General features: G+C 59.1%; 2 protein-coding genes across 9 annotated transcripts in view; both read right to left on the bottom strand.

The window, feature by feature from the left end:
• Positions 1-29: 29 nt before the first annotated feature.
• LOC141927155 (intestinal-type alkaline phosphatase-like) lies at positions 30-7,403 on the bottom strand. Of its 6 annotated transcripts, none has more exons than XM_074834090.1 (21): positions 6,839-7,403; positions 6,532-6,647; positions 6,279-6,453; positions 6,000-6,172; positions 5,792-5,926; positions 5,643-5,712; positions 5,397-5,529; positions 5,089-5,282; positions 4,831-4,947; positions 4,417-4,606; positions 3,420-3,691; positions 2,777-2,893; positions 2,546-2,661; positions 2,124-2,298; positions 1,807-1,979; positions 1,584-1,718; positions 1,422-1,494; positions 1,204-1,336; positions 892-1,085; positions 642-752; positions 30-556 (listed from the first exon to the last, which is right to left on the bottom strand). In XM_074834090.1, exons 1-21 carry the CDS (start codon positions 7,041-7,043, stop codon positions 294-296), a joined length of 3,270 nt encoding a protein of 1,089 aa, XP_074690191.1. In that variant the 5' UTR covers positions 7,044-7,403; the 3' UTR covers positions 30-293. The 6 variants fall into 6 exon arrangements, 5 of the variants coding, with proteins under 5 accessions (XP_074690191.1, XP_074690192.1, XP_074690194.1 ...); XM_074834091.1 differs by having other exon boundaries at positions 3,420-3,622; XM_074834093.1 differs by lacking the exon at positions 5,792-5,926.
• Positions 7,404-9,162: 1,759 nt separating this feature from the next.
• The window catches only part of DIS3L2 (DIS3 like 3'-5' exoribonuclease 2), a 193,088-nt gene continuing 182,228 nt past the window's right edge, over positions 9,163-20,022 (bottom strand). For all 3 annotated transcript variants that reach the window (XM_074834087.1, XM_074834088.1, XM_074834089.1), the window contains 6 exons: positions 18,751-18,837; positions 14,054-14,201; positions 13,661-13,791; positions 13,326-13,430; positions 12,502-12,603; positions 9,163-9,715 (listed from right to left, as the gene is read on the bottom strand). In XM_074834087.1, coding sequence (XP_074690188.1) covers positions 9,617-9,715; positions 12,502-12,603; positions 13,326-13,430; positions 13,661-13,791; positions 14,054-14,201; positions 18,751-18,837 — 672 coding nt within the window. In that variant the 3' untranslated portion in view covers positions 9,163-9,616. The remainder of the gene's footprint in view (positions 9,716-12,501; positions 12,604-13,325; positions 13,431-13,660; positions 13,792-14,053; positions 14,202-18,750; positions 18,838-20,022) is intronic.

The raw sequence follows: 20,022 nt of genomic DNA, 5'->3' as shown, positions 1-20,022 counted from the left end.
GGTGCAAGGGGCCGTGGGATGGGCAGCAGCAGGCAGCACCCCCAGCCCTGCCTGTACAGCACGGGCACCTACACACTGCCAACACACCTGCCCCACAAGCCTCACACCCCACATTTATTAAACACTGAGCACCCCATATGGGTGGCGTAGGGCCCGCCCCATGCCTGTGAGTTGGTGCCCCGCAGCTGCTGCATCCAGGCCAGGGATGCTCCAAAAAACTGCCACCCACCTCCGGGTGCCACAGCCATTGGGAGCGGGGGACATGGGTCCGGCAGCACCCGTGGGCCATGGGGTCAGTGGAAGAGGGGCAGGAGAAGGGTGGGCAGGAGCAGGGCCAGAGGGGTGGCATGGGTGCTGGGGGCAGAGCCCCGCTGGCGACAGGCAGTGTAGGGCTCGAGGCAGGCGGCGTAGGCCATGGTGTGGGCCACATAGGTCTGCTCCTGCACCCCATGGAAGAGGTGGGCCATGGGGCCCTTGGCCAGGATGGCCACATCCTCGCCGCCGTGGGTCTCTGAGCTGAGGGGTACGGCTGCTTGCTGCAAGTAGTCGTACTGCTCTGGGGAGGGGGGAGAAAGGGGTGAGGCAGGCAGCGGTGGCCCCCAGCCCCATCCACCACCCAGCCATGGTCCCTGTGCCCTCACTGGCTGTGTCATCATCCACGTCAGTCCTGTTGGTGCCTGGGTAGCCTGGACCGTTCCCATAGAGGATGGATGTGTAGTTCTTTTTGTCAGAGGCTTTGCTGGGGGCCAGACCTGGGGAGAGGGTGATGGAGGGTGGGGATCAGCCAAGAAACCCCCGTATTACCCCTCCGGCCACAGCCAGGGTGCCCTGGAGCTGACAGCGTCCAGCACAGGGCTGTGCCCCATTCTCGGTGGCCAGGCAGAGCCCTACCGAAGATGGAGGAGCCGCGCAGGGTATAGCCACCGAAGGAGAAGACGTGCGAGTGGTCAGCGGTGACAACGGTGAGGGTCTGTGCCTCGTCTGTCAGGGCACCCGCCCGCTCGATGGCCCGGTCGAACTCCACCGCCTCTGTCAGCGCCTTATGGGCTGCACCATCGTGGTGGCCATGGTCGATCCTGCCGCCTGCAGACGGGCACCCGCGGTGGGCTAGGGATTGATGGCAGCACCCCCAACTCTTACCTCCACCTTGGGATGTGGGACCCCCCTCTTGCCCACCCCAGGGGCACCGGCCCCAACTTATCTTCCACGAAGAGGTAGAAGCCGTTGGAGTTCCTGCTCAGGATGGTGATGGCTGCCTCCATCATCTCTGTGAGAGATGGGTCCAGGGTGGTGTTACGCACTAGGTTGTACTTCATGTCCGAGGGTTCGAAGAGACCTGGGAGGGGACGTGTTGGGAACAGCCTCAGTGCCTGCATGTGTCCCGCTGGCTGTCAGGTCCTGGCACACGGGACATTTGTTACCCATCAAATAATTCACACTAGGGTCGATGGCAGCAGCCAGCATCTCTGTCCTGTTCCAGACATACCGGGCACCCTGCGGGCAAATCCCACAGAGGGTTAGTGGGCGCCCAGCCCCATGCCTGGGGGTAGTGGGCAGAGGACTGTCCCCACAGCGTCACCCACCCTCCGTGACTCCAGCCATATGTTGATGAGGTTATTCCCGTCATTGCGTATCCCCTTCGCCGTGTCATAGGTGGGATACTCAGGGTCCAGTGTCCCCACGGGGGTCATGTATTTCCGACCACCCCCCAGGATCACCTGGAGGGGATGAGACCGGTGCAGTGTTAGTGGGGGTGCCTGGGGGGGGTCTGCCCCTCCTCCCCCCTTCCCAAGCACAGGTACTCACGTTGATGTCGACGTTGTGGACCAGCTGCCAGGCGATGTCCTTGCAGCCCTGGTTGAGGGCATCCGTGGGCATGCTGGCATCCGCGTACCAATTGCGGTTCACCACGTGGGCGTAGGTCCCCGAGGGCGATGCGTGCTGCACCCGCGTCGTGGTCACGATGCCCACTGCCTTTCCTGCCACCCCCCCACCCATCAGGCCCCACAAAGGGTGACATGGGGTCCCCCACCATCAAGCCCTAGGATGCTCGTGGGGGAGAGCCCCCAGTGTGACACCCCTTGACCCCATGGGGTCCCCCCCAGCCCTGTGCCCTCTTTTACCGGCTTTGCGGGCTCGCTCCAGCACTGAGATCACCTCGTTGCCTGTCGTGGTGTTGCACTGTGAGTGGCGGGCGGCTGCGCTCAGTCCCACTGTCTGGTAGTTGCCCTTCACCCCACAGAGGTAGGCTGTGGCTGTCCCCGCGCTGTCAGGGACCTGCCGGTCCACGTTGTATGTCTGCCAAGGACACGCACCAGGCTCAGGGCAGGGGATGGTTGGCAGAGGCACCCAATAGGTGCTCTCCCCGCCCAGCACCCCTTGCTACATTCATTTGCTCACCCAAGGACAAGTGTGGGATGGCAGGGACCCCTTGCACCCCATACGTGCATCCCTGGGGTGCTTCTGTGCCAGCAGCCCCGTGGGCGTCACCGTGGCCCCATGTCCAGTGTCATCCTGGCCCATGCCCAGCACGGCGGGGAGTTACCTTGGCGAGAGCCACGTAGGGGAAAGCATCCAGGGCGAGGGGAGTCTCAGGGCCCAGCTTCCCCTGCTCCTGCCCCTTTAGGATGCGGGTGGCCGTGATGGTGGAGATCCCAAATCCTGGGTGAGGAGAGAGGCTCATAGTCACCCTCTGGACCAGGTGCCCTCCCCACATGCCGCTCCATGGGGCACTGGCCATGCCAGCCTGCCCTCCATGGGTGCCAGCAGGACTCACCGTCCCCGAGGAAGAGGATGAGGTTTTTGGCTTGGTTTGTCCTGGGCTGGATCTTGAAGGAGGCCTCAATGGCTGCAGCTGCCTGCTTGTTCCAGAAGGATGGCTTCTCCTCCTCCACTGGGACAGGGTAGCACCCATCAGTCCCAGTTCTGGGGCACCCACACCCCTGGGGCACCCACACCCCTGGGGCACCTGCATCCCAGGGGCTCTTGCTCCCTGGGCATCCCCATGCTCTGACATGGACTGAGAGGGTCAGGGTGCTGTTTGGGGTGGGGGGAGACCATGTGGGCTTACAGCCACTGCCCAGCCCAGGGGTTCTGGGGCAGGGAAGGAGGGGAACAGCAAAACCGGACATGATGGGGAGTTATCTGACAGGTGAGATGGAGCCAAGTCCATGGTGGGGGAGGGTGGAGGCTACAGGCACTTCCCCCAGACCCTCCCTCAGCCCAGAAGCAAGCGGGAATCTGGCCCCGTGGGGGAAAACTGGCTCAAGGACCCCAGAAAATCAGGGGTAACCCCCATTAACCCTTGCAGATCTGGGCAGCCCCTGGTCCCCTCCCCAAACCCAGGCTGGTGCCTTGCCTGCAACTCCCCAGGCACCCACTGCAGCCAGCCAGGCACCCATCCCCATCCGTGTCCCCACCTGGGATGGCAGCAGTGCTGAGCCCTACCCAGAGGCCCAGACAGAGGGTGAGGGGCACCAGGAGCTGCATGGTGAGATCCAGTAGCCCAGTGCCGCTGACAGTGTCTGTGACTCTAGAAGCTCTGGGGAGGGACTTTGGACCAGGATCAGCCCTTGCAGGGTGTGTGGAGGGTTTGGCATGTTTCAGATGATATCCCGCTGTCCTGCTGGGCAACCGGCACAAAGGCCATGGGGCTGGGCTGCTGGTACTTCCTCGGCACATCACCTTATTGCTGCTGGGGGATGGACGGACTTGGAGCACAAACAGATGCAGAGGGCAAGAGGATGGGTAGTGCCTGGCAGGCATCATTGTCTGCCCCGATTGCAGTGCCAGGAGGGGGGATGCCCTGGCCCAGGGTGCCACAGGCAGCGCTGAGCATCAGACCCAGAGCAACAGGGGTATCGGGAGCACCTGGGGCACTAGTGCACTTAGCAGCCCCGGTCTCTGCCCAGTGCTTTCTTGACCAATAAATCCATGGATGTGGACTAAAACTCTGCTCCTTGCTCAGCCCTTGCCAGGAAGGTACCAGCCTTCATGTATTGTGCCCCAGCTTGGCAAAGCTAGGGGTACATGGCCTCCCCTAACCCTCATTTCATCACCCACTTCACCCCATGCCTCCAGTGCTGGTCCCAGCAGGGCACTGGGAGCCACAATCACCTGGGGAAACAGAGGCACAGGGCAGCACCTTAGAAGACAACTACTGCTGCAAACCCTCGCATGGCAGATGGAGACGAACAGCCCATGTTTTATTGCATCCTTTGATCCTGCCCACAGTGGGAACCTGGCTGCCAAGACACTTGATGGGGTGGCTCAGGGAGGGCCAGGCAGCCCAGGTTGAAGTGGGGCTCAGCTGGGGTCTCTCAGCCCCCCACCATATGGGCAGCCACGCAGAGGGCCAGAAGGGCAAGCAGTGGTTGCGGGGAGTACTGGGTGCCATGGGAGGCCCTTCGGGCTGACCTGCACCCGGGTTCAGTGGCGTAGGGCTCGAGGCAGGTGGCGTAGGCCATGGCATGGGCGATATAGTGTTGCTCCTGCACCCCGTGGAAGAGGTGGGCCATGGGGCCCTGGGCCAGCACCACCACATCCTCCCCGCTGTGTGTCTCCGTCTCCAGGGGCACAGCTGCCTGTTGCTGGTAGTCCTTGTCCTCTGCAGGGGGGGCAGGAGAAATGGGGCTGAGGGCAGCAGGCTCCCCTACCCGTTGCAGGGATGGGGGGGCAGCTGCCATCACCTTGGCGTCGAGGTGATTCTTGCTCAAGTGACTCCTGAGCAACGTGGTGGCACTAAGACCCCATACAACCCCGGTGGCCATGCCCGTGGGACACTGCTCCCAGCCACCCTGTGCCCCCACCCCATCCCCATCAGACTCCTACCTGCAGCGGGGAGGCTGGCGGCCGGGCGGCCCCCTGAGCGGATGCTGTAGCCAGGACCATTGCCATAGAGGATGCTGGTGTAGGCTCGCTTGTCCTTGGCTTTCTTGGGGGCCAGCCCTGGCACAGGTAAAGACATTGTCACCCCCATCCCAGCCTGCTACCTCTCCCCAGCTCCCCGCCTTGGCCAGCTCAGCCTCTGGCAGGAGCAAAAGGGGGAGCTGGGAACAGGGATGTTTGCCGCCCCTTCCTGGCACCCACCAAAGATGGAGGTGCCACGCAGCGTGTTGCCTCCAAAGGTGAAGACATGGGAGTGATCAGCTGTCACCACGGTCAAGGTGTCAGAGGGGGAGGTGAGTTCACCTGCCCGCGCCACCGCCCGGTCCAGCATGACGGCCTCCATCAGCGCCTGCTTGGCCCGGCCACTGTGGTGGCCATGGTCGATCCTGCCACCTGCACGGGGAACGTGACCATCACCCTCTCCCTGGTCCCCTGGGATGCCCACCCACTCCCAGGACCCTCATCCCACCCCAGCCCCAGCCATGCTGCCAGTTTGGGGCTACTCATCTTCCACAAAGAGGAAGAAGCCATTGGGGTTCCTGCGCAGGATGCGAATGGCCTTTTCCGTCATCTCCACAATGGAGGGGTCCGTGGAGGCATTGCGGTTCAGCTCGTACTTCATGTCCTTTGGCTCGAAGAGACCTGGGGGAGCAGGGTAGGAGGGGTCCATGCTGGGGCTGCTTCATGCCCCTGCCAGCACACCCGGAGCAGGGAGGAGGAGGAGGCATTGCTGGTGGTGCAGGTGGTGCTTTTACCCATCAGGTGGCTCACAGAGTCATCCTTCACTGCGTCCAGGCCCTTCTTGTCCCAGACGTAGCGGGCACCCTGCCAGCGAGAACAGAGCCAGCGCCAATGGCACATGCCCCATGCCTGGCGTCACGTCCCCTCTTCCCTGGCACGGTACCTGCTTGGCACTCAGCCATTCGGCAATCAAGTTGAGGCCGTCCTTCCTGGTGCCGTTCTGAGCTGGGTCCTCTGGGTATTCGGGGTCTGGGGTCCGCTTGGGGGTCATGTACATCCTCCCGCCACCCAGGATCACCTGCCGGGGAGCTCAGCAGACCCTCCCAATGTCCCCAGTGTACCCCCCATCCCATGCCCACTTCCCAGCTCACGTTGATGTCCGTGTTGTGCACCAGCTGGTAGGCAATGTCCTTGCAGCCGTCCCGCAAGGCCTCCTTGGGCATGTCAGCGTCGGCGTACCAGCTCCGGCTGGCCGAGTGGGCATAGGCTGCCCCGGGGGACGCGTGCTGCACCCGCGTGGTTGTCACGATGCCCACTGACTTGCCTGCAGTGCGGGCAAGGGTTTACAGGGAGCCCACCCAGATCTGCACGGCATGGAACGGCCATGCCATGCCAGGCTCCCCGACAGGGTTGCCCGCTGCTCCCCATACCCGCCAGCCTGGCCCGGTGCAGGATGGAGTCCACCTCGTTGCCAAAGGTGGTACGGCATTTGCCGTAGACGGCCGCCCCGCTCAGCCCTAGAGTCTTGGCATTGGTCTTCACCCCACAGAGGTAGGCTGTGCCCGTGCCAGCGCTGTCGGGCACCTGCCGGTCGATGGTGTAGGTCTGGAAGCAAGCAGGAGCCAGTGGGATTTTGGGCGGGGGCAGCAGGGCCTCCCCCCTACCCGGCACTGCCCCACTCACCTTGGCCAGGGCCACGTGGGGGAAGGTCTCCATGGCCAGGACACTCTCCTCGCCCGAGCCACCGGCCAGCTGCCCCTTGTAGATCCGAGCTGCCGACACGGTGGGCAGCCCCATGCCTGTGGGCATGGCAGAGCCGTGGGGTGGCAAGGGGCCGGGACCAGGGACAGTCCTGCCCTCCCCAGGCATTGCCCAGGGTCGGCCAGGGAGGAGGGGACCTGCACCAGCCCCGTCTTCTCACCAGCCACGTCCCTTGGCTGCTGTGCAGCCACAGAACCGCGGGGCCTGGCTGGGACGTGGGGGGACTCACCGTCACCCATGAAGAGGATGATGTTTTTGGCCCGCTGTGCTGCCGGCTGCAATGCCAGGGCCAACTCCAGCCTCCTCCTGGCCCCTTTGTTCCAGTAACTGGAGGTCTTCTCGGCATCTGGAGTCAAGAGCAGAGCTGGGGCCGTGTGGGGGACTGGGCACCCTGAAGGTCCGCAGGGGTAACCCCCCCAGACCCAGGTGGGCATCTCCACTCAAGATAAATTTAGCTGCTCTGAGTCCCCTCCATGGGCGCCTCAGAGGGGCCAGGAGCCCTTTGGGGATCAGCCCAGTCTTTGGCAATGCCAGCATTGTGCAGAGCCCATCTGTAGAGGGGGAAACTGAGGCACAGTTTGGCAGGGAAGTTTGTTGTGCCTCTCGGCAGAGGGGATGAGGTGCCCAACATCAGCCCCCTGTGGCGAGTGTGCCATGTTCAGGCAACCATGGCCAGCTGTGGCTATTGAGCCACTTGATCCAAAGCCACTGCCAGGGGGTGAGGGGGCAGCAGGGCTGGGGGGGAATGGGGACAGGGCCTGCCTTGGGGGGGAGCTGAGACAAACCCATTCAAAGATTGGGGTCTCAAACCACCCTGAGGTGGCCAGGAGGGGTTTGCCTTTGTTCGTATCCCATGGGGAGGTGACAGGGTCCCCGGAGACACCCCCAGGGAAGTGGCACCAGCCCAATGCCCCCCACCAAGGGCTCCCACCCTCCCTGTCCCACACGTCCCGTCACCTGAGGCTGCAGCGGCAAGCTCGGCGAGGATGCAAAGGAGAAGGCAGGTTCCAGGGTAGAGTGGCCGCCCCATGCTGCCCACCCCAGCTCCTTTCCTGAATGCTGCCTGTGTCCAGGGCAGGGTGGGGGGTGACAGCCCTTTATGGCCCTTCCCTGTCCTGCCGGAGGGCTGAGCCCCGCCACGGGTGAGACGATGGGCTGATAACATTCAGGGACTATCTTCCAGACCTGCCCAGGGCCCTCCCAGTGCCCCCAGCCCCCACTGGGGCCATCCCTGCCCCCACCATCGAGGGCCTCCAGCCCATCCCTGGGGACCAGGGCACCTCGTGGCCCCCAGCTCTCATAGGGGCGGCTGCCTGCAGGACTCTGGGGAGCGGCAGGGAGGGCGCAGGGCAAAGTGCTGTTTTTGCAGACAGGCTGAGCTGGGCTGGGCTGGATTGGCCTTGTTTTCCCTGAGACAAACCTGAGGAGGGGGACACTGGGCTGAGGGGTAGTGGGAGAATGTCTTTGATGTCAGTGTCCTCAGGGCCTCTCTCACAGTCACACAGTCACATGCTGCCTGCCAGGCCCTGGGACAGTCAGTGCCCAACACGCTGGGCACACTGGGGCAGCCCGTGCCAGCACACTCGCACAGCAAGGTACCTGCTGCAGGCAGGGAACAGCCCTGTGTCACCAGCACCCGCCGAGGAGCAGGAGACCCAGGGAGGAACAGGCTGCTCCCACCCTCTCCCACGTCCGAGGTGATGTCCACGTGTGGTTGCACCAGGCCACCTGGAAGGATGCTGCCAGCAACACAACCCCTGGGGACTGCAGGTGACCCTGATGGCTTTCACGGCTCACCAGCTCCTGGGGAGTGTGTTGTACCCAGCCCTGACTCATCCCAGGGCCCAGTCCCCCACCCTGAGCCAGGCAGCCTGGGTTTGGCCAGCTCCTGGCTCCTGCAAAGGGCAGATATGTCTGTGCCAGGGCCAAACCTGTCACCACTGGTGACGCAGAGTGAAGCAGGGCCCCCTCCCTGCCTGGCACAATGGATTCACTCCTTCTCTCCAGATGTCAATCCCTCCACCAGCCGCCACTCGTGACCTTCCGTCCCCATAGGGGTGATGAAATGGAGGCTGCCGGAGCAGCCCGTGCCCCCGGAGACGCCCTGCACAGCGTGGTTAGGGGACATGGGGACAGGGAGCAAGGCAGAGGTACCTGGAGACTGCAGAGGGGCTGGTCAGTCTGCGAGGGGCTGGCTGCTCTCTTGAGCAGCAGGGAGAAGCAACACATGTGCTGCAGGGTCCCTGAGAGAGGTTAGGCTAGAGGTCAGGGTGTGAGGGGCTGGAGCAGCCACCTGGTGACTCCTGGTGAAGGCTCAGACTGAGGAATTAGCCACCAGAGCAGCAGCCAGGAGCCCACGTCCACCGATCCCTCACGGCCTCCGGCTGAGCACATCCTGGGGCTGGGGGAGGCAGCGAGGCCACTTGGATTTCACAATGCCCAGGAAGCAGCAGGCAGGGGAAGAATGGGGCTGCCTGGGAGATGAGTTATTGCTGGGATTCCCAGCTGGGGGAACGCACAGGAGACAAAATAAAAGCTGCGTGAGCCCCCTACTCGCCTGCTGACCCGTCTTTTATTACATGACACACAACCCTGCAAGAAACCCTCCTGCATGGCCCCACAGCCGCATCCCACTGCATCCTACCACATCCCACCTGGGACGGTGGAGCCAGCCCCTCCCCGCTCCCAGGGACACGTGTCCCCACTTGGCCCTTACCACGGACACCTGAGATGGCTGGGGATGGACACCACTGCCTTAAAAAAAAAGAAAAAGAAAGCATCAAGCTAAAAATATCTGAGAGTAGAAATGCTCTGCCTGGGGCAGGCTCAAGCCCTGAGCCCCACTCCCAGCCAGAGTTAAAATCCAAACCAGAAATAAAACGGCATTTGTTTTAAAACTCAAAACCCCAAACTCCCTGTGGGTCCACTCCATCCCCAGCGGGTGCCAGTGCAGGGCCTGGGAGGTGAGCAAGCGTCAGCAGCGGGGAGCAGGCACAGCCCAGGGCGCTCACTTCTCCGAGCTCGGTCTCTTGAGCAGGGCACTGTACTTAAGTGGGACACCATCCGACGTCAGCATGACCTCCACCAGTGTGAAAATGGTGATCACCTTCAGCGAGGAAGAGAAAGATGGAGAGAAGAGGGTTTTTCAGGTAGCTTGGCATCACACCAGGATATGCTTAGAGCTGTGCTGGCTTTTGCTGTCTCCACTGCAGCACCCATCGGGAGCCAGGGAACGGGGCAGGACAGCTTCAGATAGTTCTTCTGGGGTCCAGGGTGCTCCTGGGGCTGGGGCTGGACACAAAGCCAGCCAGGGAACTCAAACTGATCTAAATAAGTCACCCAAAACATCCTCACTTATTCCAGCCTGATCAAGCCCTAGTCTTGTTCTCCACACAGTCTGGGAAGAAGTGTGGGTGATTGCCCTTGGCTTTGGGTCCCAACCTCCCCTAAAGCCTGCCCGTGTCTTCCTTTCTCCAGCTGGAGAACACACATCATCCCTTAATGAAGCAACTTGGCCAAGTGCCAATGGTGAGCTGCAGCGAGAAGGGTTTTCCACATGACGCTGAGCATTTTTCAGCATCCCGCAAGGAGGGAATGACCCCCCCATGCTACCCCAGTGAGAGGAGACCTGGGAAGCAAGCACGATGGATGAGAGTGATGCAAGGGAATAAAGACCCCAGAAAATTAATCCCTCCTGTTCAGGAATGCGCTGCTGCCTGCTGCCACCTCCCTGGTCCTCTGACTTCATCTCTTTGTGCAATTTTGCAGATTAGAAGCGTAAAGCATCGAGGCACGGATAACAGGCTGGCTGGGACACTGGGAAGGGGCTGCCCTGGGGCCATGGCCAGGCATTTGGGGACTTCTCTTGCCAGAGCCCGTCCCCAAGCCCTGCACTGCAGCAGGACTTGATGGGGCCATCTGCTCAGGGCTGGCCCACAGGAGGAGCGGGCACAGAGCCACCGGTGTAACCTTGTCAAACCCTTCCCAGCTCATCCAGCACCGGCCGCTCCAGATTAATCATTCGGAGCAGGAAAATCTCATTGAGACTTAAACGTATCAAACTGGCCAGCGAGGAGAAAACAGCAGGGAAATCCTTTTGCAGACAGCTGTCCAGATAGCTGCTGGCTACCTAGCACCAGCCCCCTGCCTGCTCCAGCTGGCAGGAGAGCAGGGGGTAGTGGCCATGAGGCAGCCCCCCACGTCTGGGGGATTCAAATGGGGATTATCAGGGCTCTCCCTTTTTCACCTCTTTGCTGAACGTCTTTTCATCTCTTTGTTGAACTGCTGGGGAACAGCACAATTTCACATCAAATCCCCTGAGTCAGATTCACTTCATACTCAAGCCCTGAGTAACGTTCACTGAGGTCCTGGCCATCATCTCCTGGCGCTCAGGGGAGATGGTGGCACCACCTCCCCTTCGTGGCAGGGCCAGCCAGCCCAGACCCCTGCACAGCTTCCCGCAAACAGCCTTCCCTGACATCCCCGCTGCCTGCCCAGGCTGAGCCAAACTGGGAAGCAGAGGCCAAGTGCTGGGGCCAGGCTGGAAGCTGAGGGTTCTTGGTGCTGTGGGGTGTCCAGGTGACATCTGCAGAGGTTCAGCACGCTCCTGGGGATCCGGCTCATCCTGCGGCTGGAGATTTATCAACCTGGGGATCTGCTGGCCCAGAGGACAGCTCAGAGCCTGCCCCCAGGGGAGGGCTCTGGTGTTTTCTTAGGAGGTGTGGAGGGTTTGTGGAAGAGTTTCCTCTACCGCTGAGTGTTTGCTTAACCAAAATGGGCCCTGCTCATGCTGGGGCATCATTTTTCATGCGGGTCCCTGCTAGGGTGTAAGTGATACCCGCTCCTGTAGGAAAGGAGGAACTGAGGCCACTTCAGGCCATGTCCAGGGGGATTCTCTGAGCCAAGCTGAGAAAGGAAAGCTCAGCTTCAAAGTGAGGGAGGCCTGCAGAAATGCCTGTAGCAGCTGGGGAGCTCGGCTGGTTCTGACCACAATATCCCCCCTGGGAAGAAAAGGACTCCCCAGGACATGCATCATACCAGCCGGGAGCGTCAGCCCAGCCTTGTGTCAGGAGTCCTTTTCATCCAGCCCTAGGTGGACAAGGATGGGTTGTGCTGGGCTTGGTTGGAAATGGGGTTCAAGTGCAGAGCCCTCAGAGTGGTGCAGGGAGAGGCTGGGATTCAGCCCTCCAGTAGCCACCCAGGCAGCAGGCAGGGATCACAGCAGTCAACACAGCTGTGATTTTATAGCAATGCCAGACAAAAGTTGGCAAAGAAGCACCACTTAATCAAGCCAGACAAATGCGATTGCTCCCTTTGATTGAGTTACCAAGTTAATAGATGACAGGGACACAAGAGAGAGATTTCTAGATGATGTTAAACCATTTGACACTGCATCTCAGGAAGTCTGACTTAAAAAATTTCTCCTAATTGGGTCTCAACCCTGTCACGGGGATGGAAACCCGAAGGAACAGCCGTGCCAGTGAGGGGGCAAGGAATGCCAGGGTGGGGGGAAGGGTCTAGACAGGCGCTGCCTGATCTTAGTTAACATCTTAATTGATGATCTGGAAGAAGGAAGTAAACAGCATGTTAATTCAATCCTGGAGGAAACTGAATTGGGAGGCAGGGCACACAGCAGGCAGGGCAGAGTCTGAAGGCCGTGGAGGGGTCAGATGTGGGGGCAGCGATGGGATGGAGCAGGGCTGGATGGCAGAGGCGGTTGAGGCTGAGGTCGGGCTTGCTGGGGAGGGGACACAGAGGAACAGCAGGACCTGACAGCCTGCGAGGCAGTCCTGCCTCCTGGACCTGTCCCTGTGGAGATCCTGGGATCCACACATTGCACACAGCCTCTACACCAGCCTCATGGTGTTGTGAGCCCATGCTGAGGGGTCTTACCTGGGGCACAGATTCTTCCTCTGGCTTCTCTGGCTCCCACATGAGTGTCAGCTCTGGCTTCCTCCCTACCTTCTGGAAGTGGAAGCCCAGCAAGGGCAGCGCCTGCAGGCAGGGAGAGTGTTGGGAACAGCCTGTGGCACTGACAACATCCCCCCACTCAGTTCTCCCCCTCCACTTTGCCTACAGATGGAGACAACACTGGTTTTGCCCGGCATGCTGCCTCTGCAGCTCTTTAACAACCGGGATGCAGCAGCCCGTGAGCCTGAGCCTAGCACGTAAATCAGGGGCTGCTGTGATACACAAACAGCCCATATATCATGCTATATGTCCTGTTTAAAGATGTCATTGCCAGCCATATAACCAGGTTATTAAGAGAAGATGCTGTCACTAACCGCAGGTGCTGGCCTACCATGGTGCTGTCACAGCCCCAGATATACCGTCTGATTAAATGAAATGAAAACCAGCCTCGCTCCCTTTCCTCACTTCAGCTCCACGTTGATCTCTGTCCCCCTGAATTTGTCTTTATTCCCTTTTACCTAGACTAGATCACCCCCAGCATGTAGCAGGGAGAAGCTGGTCCTCAGAGACTGGGCTGCTCCAGACCCCCCCCCAGTCGCTCATGCCTGCCCAGGACTGAGGGATGGAGGGCAAACCCTGTGAAGGCTCCCTGCCCTCTGGCTAGCTGGGATGGGGCACAACTCTGCTGGCTGCAGGGCTGGCACAGAAGGGCACCAGGACAGCCACTGCTTCCGATGATGCCAGGCTGCTGCAGCCCTCTCTGGTGAGGCGGCGTTGGCACTATCTCACACTGGTGAGGTACTTACATTGCAGTAGATGCGCTTCTGGACTCCAAACTTCAGCACCAAGACATCAAAGGCCTCGTTCAGGACACCCATCACCATGGCCTCTGACTCCAGAGGACCACACTCCTGCCAAGAGAGGGCTGTCACTACACCGGCATCCCCCACCCAGCCATCCCCAAGGGGAGCCAGTGTCCCCAGGTCCTGGAGCTCCGGCGGCGGTGGTTGCTCAGTGCGTTCCCTCACTGTTTGCCTTCCCCAAGGCCAGCTGGGCAGCCACACAGCCCTCTGCCCATCCAGGCTGAGCCTTCACAGGGAAATCCAGAGATGCCTCAGGGGAAGACAGTCTTGGCTCTTACCCGGACGAAGATGGCGAAGAAGAGGTCAGCGCTGAGCTCCTGCACCCTTTTGGAAGCCATCTTCCGGTCATTGCAGTGATCTGCCTGTCTCTGGATGGCCTCTTTCTCCATCTTGATGGGGGAGCTGACACCTGGGAAGGGGACAAGTGACAGTGGTGTACCCACACTGCCTCCTGCTCCAGCGCCATGCCATGGCACCCTGGACCCAGCTCACCTCCACGTCCCTGAGGGCACCAATGTGTAAGGTTGCTGCCTCATGGGACGCAGACTCCAAGCACCCAGCATCTGTGGCAGGCAAGGCAGGAACCTGGGAGTCCTGCCTGTGCCAGGCACAGCCACCCCCTCCCCTCACAGCACCCAAAGCTGCTCCGCAAGTGGCCGGGCAGCACCCACCGAGCGAGGCGGAGAGCAGACGGTGCACGATGATGTCTGCGTAGCGGCGGATGGGTGAGGTGAAGTGCGTGTAGAAGGGCACGTTCAGGGCGTAGTGGCGAAAGAGGGTCTCGTCCTCCAGGACGCCGGTGCAGAAGTAGAGAGCCATCTGAAAGGGGTGAGAAGCGAGGGAAGGGTGTGAGCAAGGATGGTGGCAGGACCCTGCATGAGGCTGGAGGGGTCTGTGGCCACAAGACAGAGCTCCAGCAGCTGATGGTCCTTCACCTGCTGCTCAGTTCGGCCTGCCCAGGGACAAGGCGAGTGCTGCAGGAACTGAGCTCAAAGCAAAGAGGGCAAAGCCACTGCAGGGAGCTGCTGGCTGCCAGCTGACCCTGCCTGGCCTCAGGGATTGCATCAACCTTCACATCACACATGGGTTTAAGCAGTCTCCTGCTTCTGCTCATGCCCTGGGGCTCATTTGCCACCCCCCCTATCTTCCAGGGGTGACCCCAGCCTGTCCCATGCCCACTGTGGATGCTGTCCCAACAAGGGGTCTCACAGAGTGGCTCCCGTGCCAGGTTCTTTGGTTCTGGGTCTGGCTGCAGGCTCCACACACCCATTGTGCCTGCTTGGAAAGCGCTAGGGGCTGGGATGAGTGGCTCCTCCGTTCACCGAGGAGGAGGCAGTCCCACTGTGATCCCTGCTGCTCCATCCCACAACGACAGCTGGGAAGCCGAGCGGCTGGACTGCTCATCTAAACCAACACTGGGGCCGCACCAGCATCATGCTGCTCGACAGCCTCTTCAGCAGGAACCTCTCCTGGCTGCGCCACCCCTGTTATCCCACATGTTACAGCTTTTATTTTTACATCTGTGAAACACCAGCCCTCGGGGCTGGGAAAACAATGGGGGCCGAACCCAGGTGGGGAGGGGAAGCTGTGCAGGTCAGGGGGGTTGCGGCGGGGTCACGGCACAGTGGCGGTTGAATGAACCCGTTTAAAAATAAGAGCAAGTGATTTAAAAAAAACAGGAGTAGCCAGCTCTGATTACAGAGCCGTCCTGGGATCCACGGTTTGGGCAGCTGTATCCTCCGCTCTCCAGCCCAGCGGCACAGCCAGCTCCTGCTGAGCAGCAACGCACTGATCCGGGCAAGTAAATAGAGCAGGTTAAAAAAAGCAGCATTGGTCCTGGCCTTATTATGAGACCCAAGAGCTGGGATAGGAGCTGTGGCGGCTGCCAATTTCCACAATCCAGAATTAAATTGTTTCTGATGGACTCCACGAAGTACGGTCTCCACTCAATTAGGCTCTGCGTGGTCGGGCAGGAAGACACGCCGAGCGCTGGAGGCTGCTGCAGGAGAAGATGAGTGCCCTTGTGCAGACAGACAGCATGAAATTACAGGGGGTTTATAGGCACTTATGCCAGGCTCCTGGGCAGAAGGAAGGAAGGTCCCGGCAATGCCTGGTAGGTAGAGAGCAGAGCAATGGTCAAAATCCCTGCTGCGAGAGAGCCACTGGGAAGGGCTCACCCCTTCCCTCTGCCCAGCAGTGCAGGGCAACCCCCCACCTTGTTTCAAGCTAGAAAAGACACCGAAGGTCCCACACTGCTTGCTGTTGTCTGGGGCACTTCTTCCCAATGGATGTGCTGGCCAAACCCAGCCGCTGCTGGGTCCAGCACCATTTTTGACACCCTTTCAGCAGCTCAGGACCCTCACTGAGGTTGGCATCAGCTTGGGTATCACAGCAAAAATACTCCTCTGAGCTGTGGTAAGGTTACACACTGCAGGGAGCCCAGTCCAACACGTGTCTGATACCCGTCCTTGACACCATGACAGCACTACCCAGTGACATCAGCCTGGCATAAAGCAGATGTTTTCTCATTAACAGATTTGACTCACAAGTGGTCTCAAATCCCCAGGGTTTGCCACAATCCCTGGAGAACTGCGAGGAGCCTGGAAATAAATCAGCCCCAGCCAACCAGGGGCGGCTTTGCTCTCATGGACAGATTGAATCCCCGAGTGACTGAGCCCCTGAAAAATGGTATGTCGCTGCTCCTTCATCTGTTACAAGGCTCTTGGCACGGCAATACAGGCTCTCCCCCAGACACACATATTACCAGTTGCTTCCCATCTCCCTCCCCCTCCAAGATGCTGATGTCTTGACCACCAGCATAGAGTGAAGATGGAAGACACAGACTTGGCGTGACCATGGGCTAAACCTGTGGGCAGCTTGTTTTGGCTGATTTAACTGCAGCCTTGTCCCTGAAACACCAGCTTTATCACTGGGAGCTGAGATGTGTGCAGGGATACGGGTGACTCCTCCATGCCCTGACCAGACAGACTCGCCATGCCATCTGTCACAGCGATGGCCCAGCCCTCAACACCGGCATGGGCCCCTGCGTGGCTCTGCTCTGCAGCTGCCAACACTCAGCTCTGTCCTCTCCCCCATGAGGGACTGCAACATCCAGGGCAGAGTGGGGCCGATTTTTCTGTCTGCTCTAATACTGGTGGCAGGCAGTAAAAAGTCCTCCTCCCAGGGAAAGCTCCTTACACCTGGTAGCTGTCTGCCCTTTCCAAGGGGCACTGACATGACTTTAAACTACCTGTCCTCTGCATTTAGCAGTAGGAACAATAGTGGGAATCTGAACTACTCAGGATTGTGGGGAGCCGTGAGTCCACCCCACAGTGAGTGTGGAGCAACACTGATGTCTCTCGCCCCTGCAGTGCTGTGGTCCTTCCTTATGGACTGGAGGTCATATGGATCCACCACTGCGAGCACATCCTGGGTCAGGTTGGAAAGTGGCCCTAAAGACAGGAGGGGAGTGTCTGCTCACCTGGCTGATGGCTTTGGGCAAGTCTGAACTCCATTTACAAACTAAACAACAGTTCAACAAATGGCCAACTGCCTAAGCTCATCCCAGGATCAAGACAGATTTCTGCTTCTTCTGGCTCATGCACCATTTCCAATAATGAGAGCACCCCATCACGGGCCGCAGTACCATCCTGCCAGGGAGTGCCAGCAGATGGGAATGCTGCTCGCCATCCAGACACAGGCTGCCCTGCAGGGCCGATGGGCTCAGCTGTAAACTGGGTTTTGCCTATTACGGGAGCGTGCCAGACAGCAGGTTTGCCAGGCGTGAGTGGACTGCACAGCACACCTGAACACATGGGCACCTTGGTCTTCTGATGATGAAATGACTCTAGTTCCTGCCAAAATCGTGTCCTTTAAACATTCCTCTTTCTTCTTCCCCAAATTCTCTGTCTGGTATCTACTCTGCAGAAGACTTCATCCCCAAAACCTTGATACCTCTTTCGTGTACAGATCTAACATGTATTCACAGGGCTAAGTCTTAACAAGAGCCACTGGGAGGCATCTCAAAGCACACCCACCACCTCTCCGATCACAGCCTCAGGAGACTATAGAGGCAAAATCTCAGCAAGTCAGTGGGTCCTAAAAAGCTTATCTCCTCCTTGGTGCCACTGCAGAACCGAGTTGCCTTCTCCTTGCTCATCTCTCCTGGCCAGCAGCCAGGCTTGCTCCACAAAGCCCAGGTTTGTGTCACAGTCAGCAGGACTAGAGGGGACCCCAAGGAATTCATGTCACCAGTGCACCTTCCACCAGAAAAGGAAGATGTGACAGAAGGGACCAGGACAAGCCAAAGCAGGACACAGGATCTGGGACAACACAGCCAGCTGCAGAGGACACTCCCTGCACTTTACAAAGCAGCATCCCTGAGCTGGACACATTCACAAGGGGATGATTTACTAAACGGCTTCAATCCCCAATCCCACTTGCAAGCAAGCATTAAGTCACCAAAGTACAACAGGACTTCAGGCAACTGCTAATGAGTAAATGGAGCAAGTAAGCTAATTAGAAGAGTGACAGTCAAATGAGTGATGTTGGGAAGATGATTCATTCCTGCAGCGATAAGCAGGCCACAGCAGAGAGAACAGTTCAGGAATGTGCCCCTTCTCCCTGTGGGGTAGGACTTCCCACAGAAGAGGCTGTCCTATGCCCAGCTGCAAATGTAGAAAGGCAGATGCTTCCCCAAAACTTTTTTTGATGGTGATAAGCACCCAAATAAGTGTCCTGAGCTGCAGACGCACCAAACATGATAATCAGTGTGAGCAGCACAAGTCTCCACTGCAGAGACCTTCACAGAAGGTCTCTTGGTCTGGAGGGAGACCAAAGGGTTTGCAGAGCTTCCCTGCTTCAAAGAGCATGTGTCTGGGTACCAGCCTGTGCTTATGGTCAGTCCCACAGCCCTACATCATACTCATTCTTGACTGATTGCTTCTTTGGACCAGCTGGGATACCATGATGTGAAGAAACGGCACAAACATGAACCATGGAGCCAACCACCAGCTCTTCACAGAGCAGGCTGGGTCCTTGTGAGTCTGCTAACATCCCACATGCAACTTCAGGGGTGAAACATCCCAAGTAGTAATAACAGGGACACTACGTGGGGTGCGGAAAGATTCAGCCTGACTTTGCCATCTAGTGAAGCTCTGTTGCCCAGGTGATATCCTCACTGCCAGCTGCATGGGACTGGAGGCACTGGGGAAAGCTGCTGGCAGACCCGCAGCACCATGATCAGTGTCCATTCACACTCCCTCTACGTAGAACCAGCTACAGCAATGCAGAAGGGGCCAGGGTTGAAGATGGAGCCACAGCAGACAGCTACAGTCAGACGTGTCCAACAGCACAGTGCTGTTCTCACCTGCATGGGCCTGGAGAACATGTTGGTCAGCACTTCTTTCCTGGCTTCGGAGTATTTGTCAGCACCAAATGTTTCATTTAAGCTTTTCTGGAGGAGAAAAGAGAAAGAGTATTCAGTGTTGGCAAGCTATGGTGGTAGGGGTCCCAGGCAGACCTTTCTGGGGCAAACAGCAGCTCATCAAAGCCAAATTTCTCCTTTTTCTGCAAATGCCCTCGTAAGACAAAAAGTGCATGTGAAACCGGGCTCTGCTCTGGTCCAGAAGCCCTGACAAGACTGCACACACGGTCCTTCTGAGCACTGACCCACCTCCTGCAGCCGATGGCAGGGAGCAGCTGGGGCACGGGGACCACTGGCTCTGTCCCCAGATGCACAGCATGTGAGAGCACCTGCAACCCCTCTCCTGATCTGTGCCTGGCTCCCATCCAGCTACTGAGAGCTTCAGCGCATGGACTAATGAGACTCTGGGGAGACATGGATACAGGAGGTCACTGCCTGGGGCTAGTGGTGAGGAAGGGCTGGAGGGTTCAAAGTGCAGGAGAGGAGCTGAGTGCGCAGCCCTGTGTCTGCTGACATAGCCTTGGCGCAGCCAGCAAGCGGGGAAAGCAGTCCCAGCTGATGGAGGGGTGTGAGGGAGGCCAGCGGGGATGGGATTAACAGAGGATTATCCACAGTCCAGTTGTGGCGAGTAAAGAAAATCCTGGAACCTGCACTGTGCTGTTCAGCTGGAGTTCAGCCTCAGGACATGCTCAGTGGAGGATCGGTCAGATACCTCCCGCGCTGGCTGCATCTGACCTTTCCCAGCACTGCTCTCCAGTCCTTCCCAGTCATCCCGTTCCCCACCCTGCCCTCCCCAAGACCTTCAGCAGTCCAGACAGAAACACCCCCTTGCAGAGCTACTTTTCCCGTGGTACAGAGCAAATGCCCTGCCCAGGACCTGTGAGAGAGAGAAGGCAGAGAAAGGAAATCTGGGTGTTCCAGCAAGTGTTCCTGCACTGAAACATCCTTTCCATTGCAGAGAGAGCAGCGCTGGGGTCACTTGCAAGGTCCTCCCTGCCCTGCTTTTCAAGCTCTCCGCACAACATGGCTGATCGAGACAGGCTGGGCCACCCTTGCTCAGTGCTGGTGAGGTCAAGAGTGAGTGAGGGGGGTGTTTTGTTTTGGCATGGGATAATTGTCAGCTCTGTTTGGGCAGAGGAAGACAGGGAATAAACCACATGCTGCCACAAACATGCCAACATGTAGCTGCCTACCCTTCACCCCCATGACCCTGCT

This window comes from Strix aluco, chromosome 9, assembly GCF_031877795.1.
Source record: "Strix aluco isolate bStrAlu1 chromosome 9, bStrAlu1.hap1, whole genome shotgun sequence".
Lineage (NCBI taxonomy): Eukaryota > Metazoa > Chordata > Aves > Strigiformes > Strigidae > Strix > Strix aluco.
The sequence above is the reverse complement of the archived record's forward strand: the minus strand, read 5'-3'. Positions and strand labels throughout refer to the sequence as shown.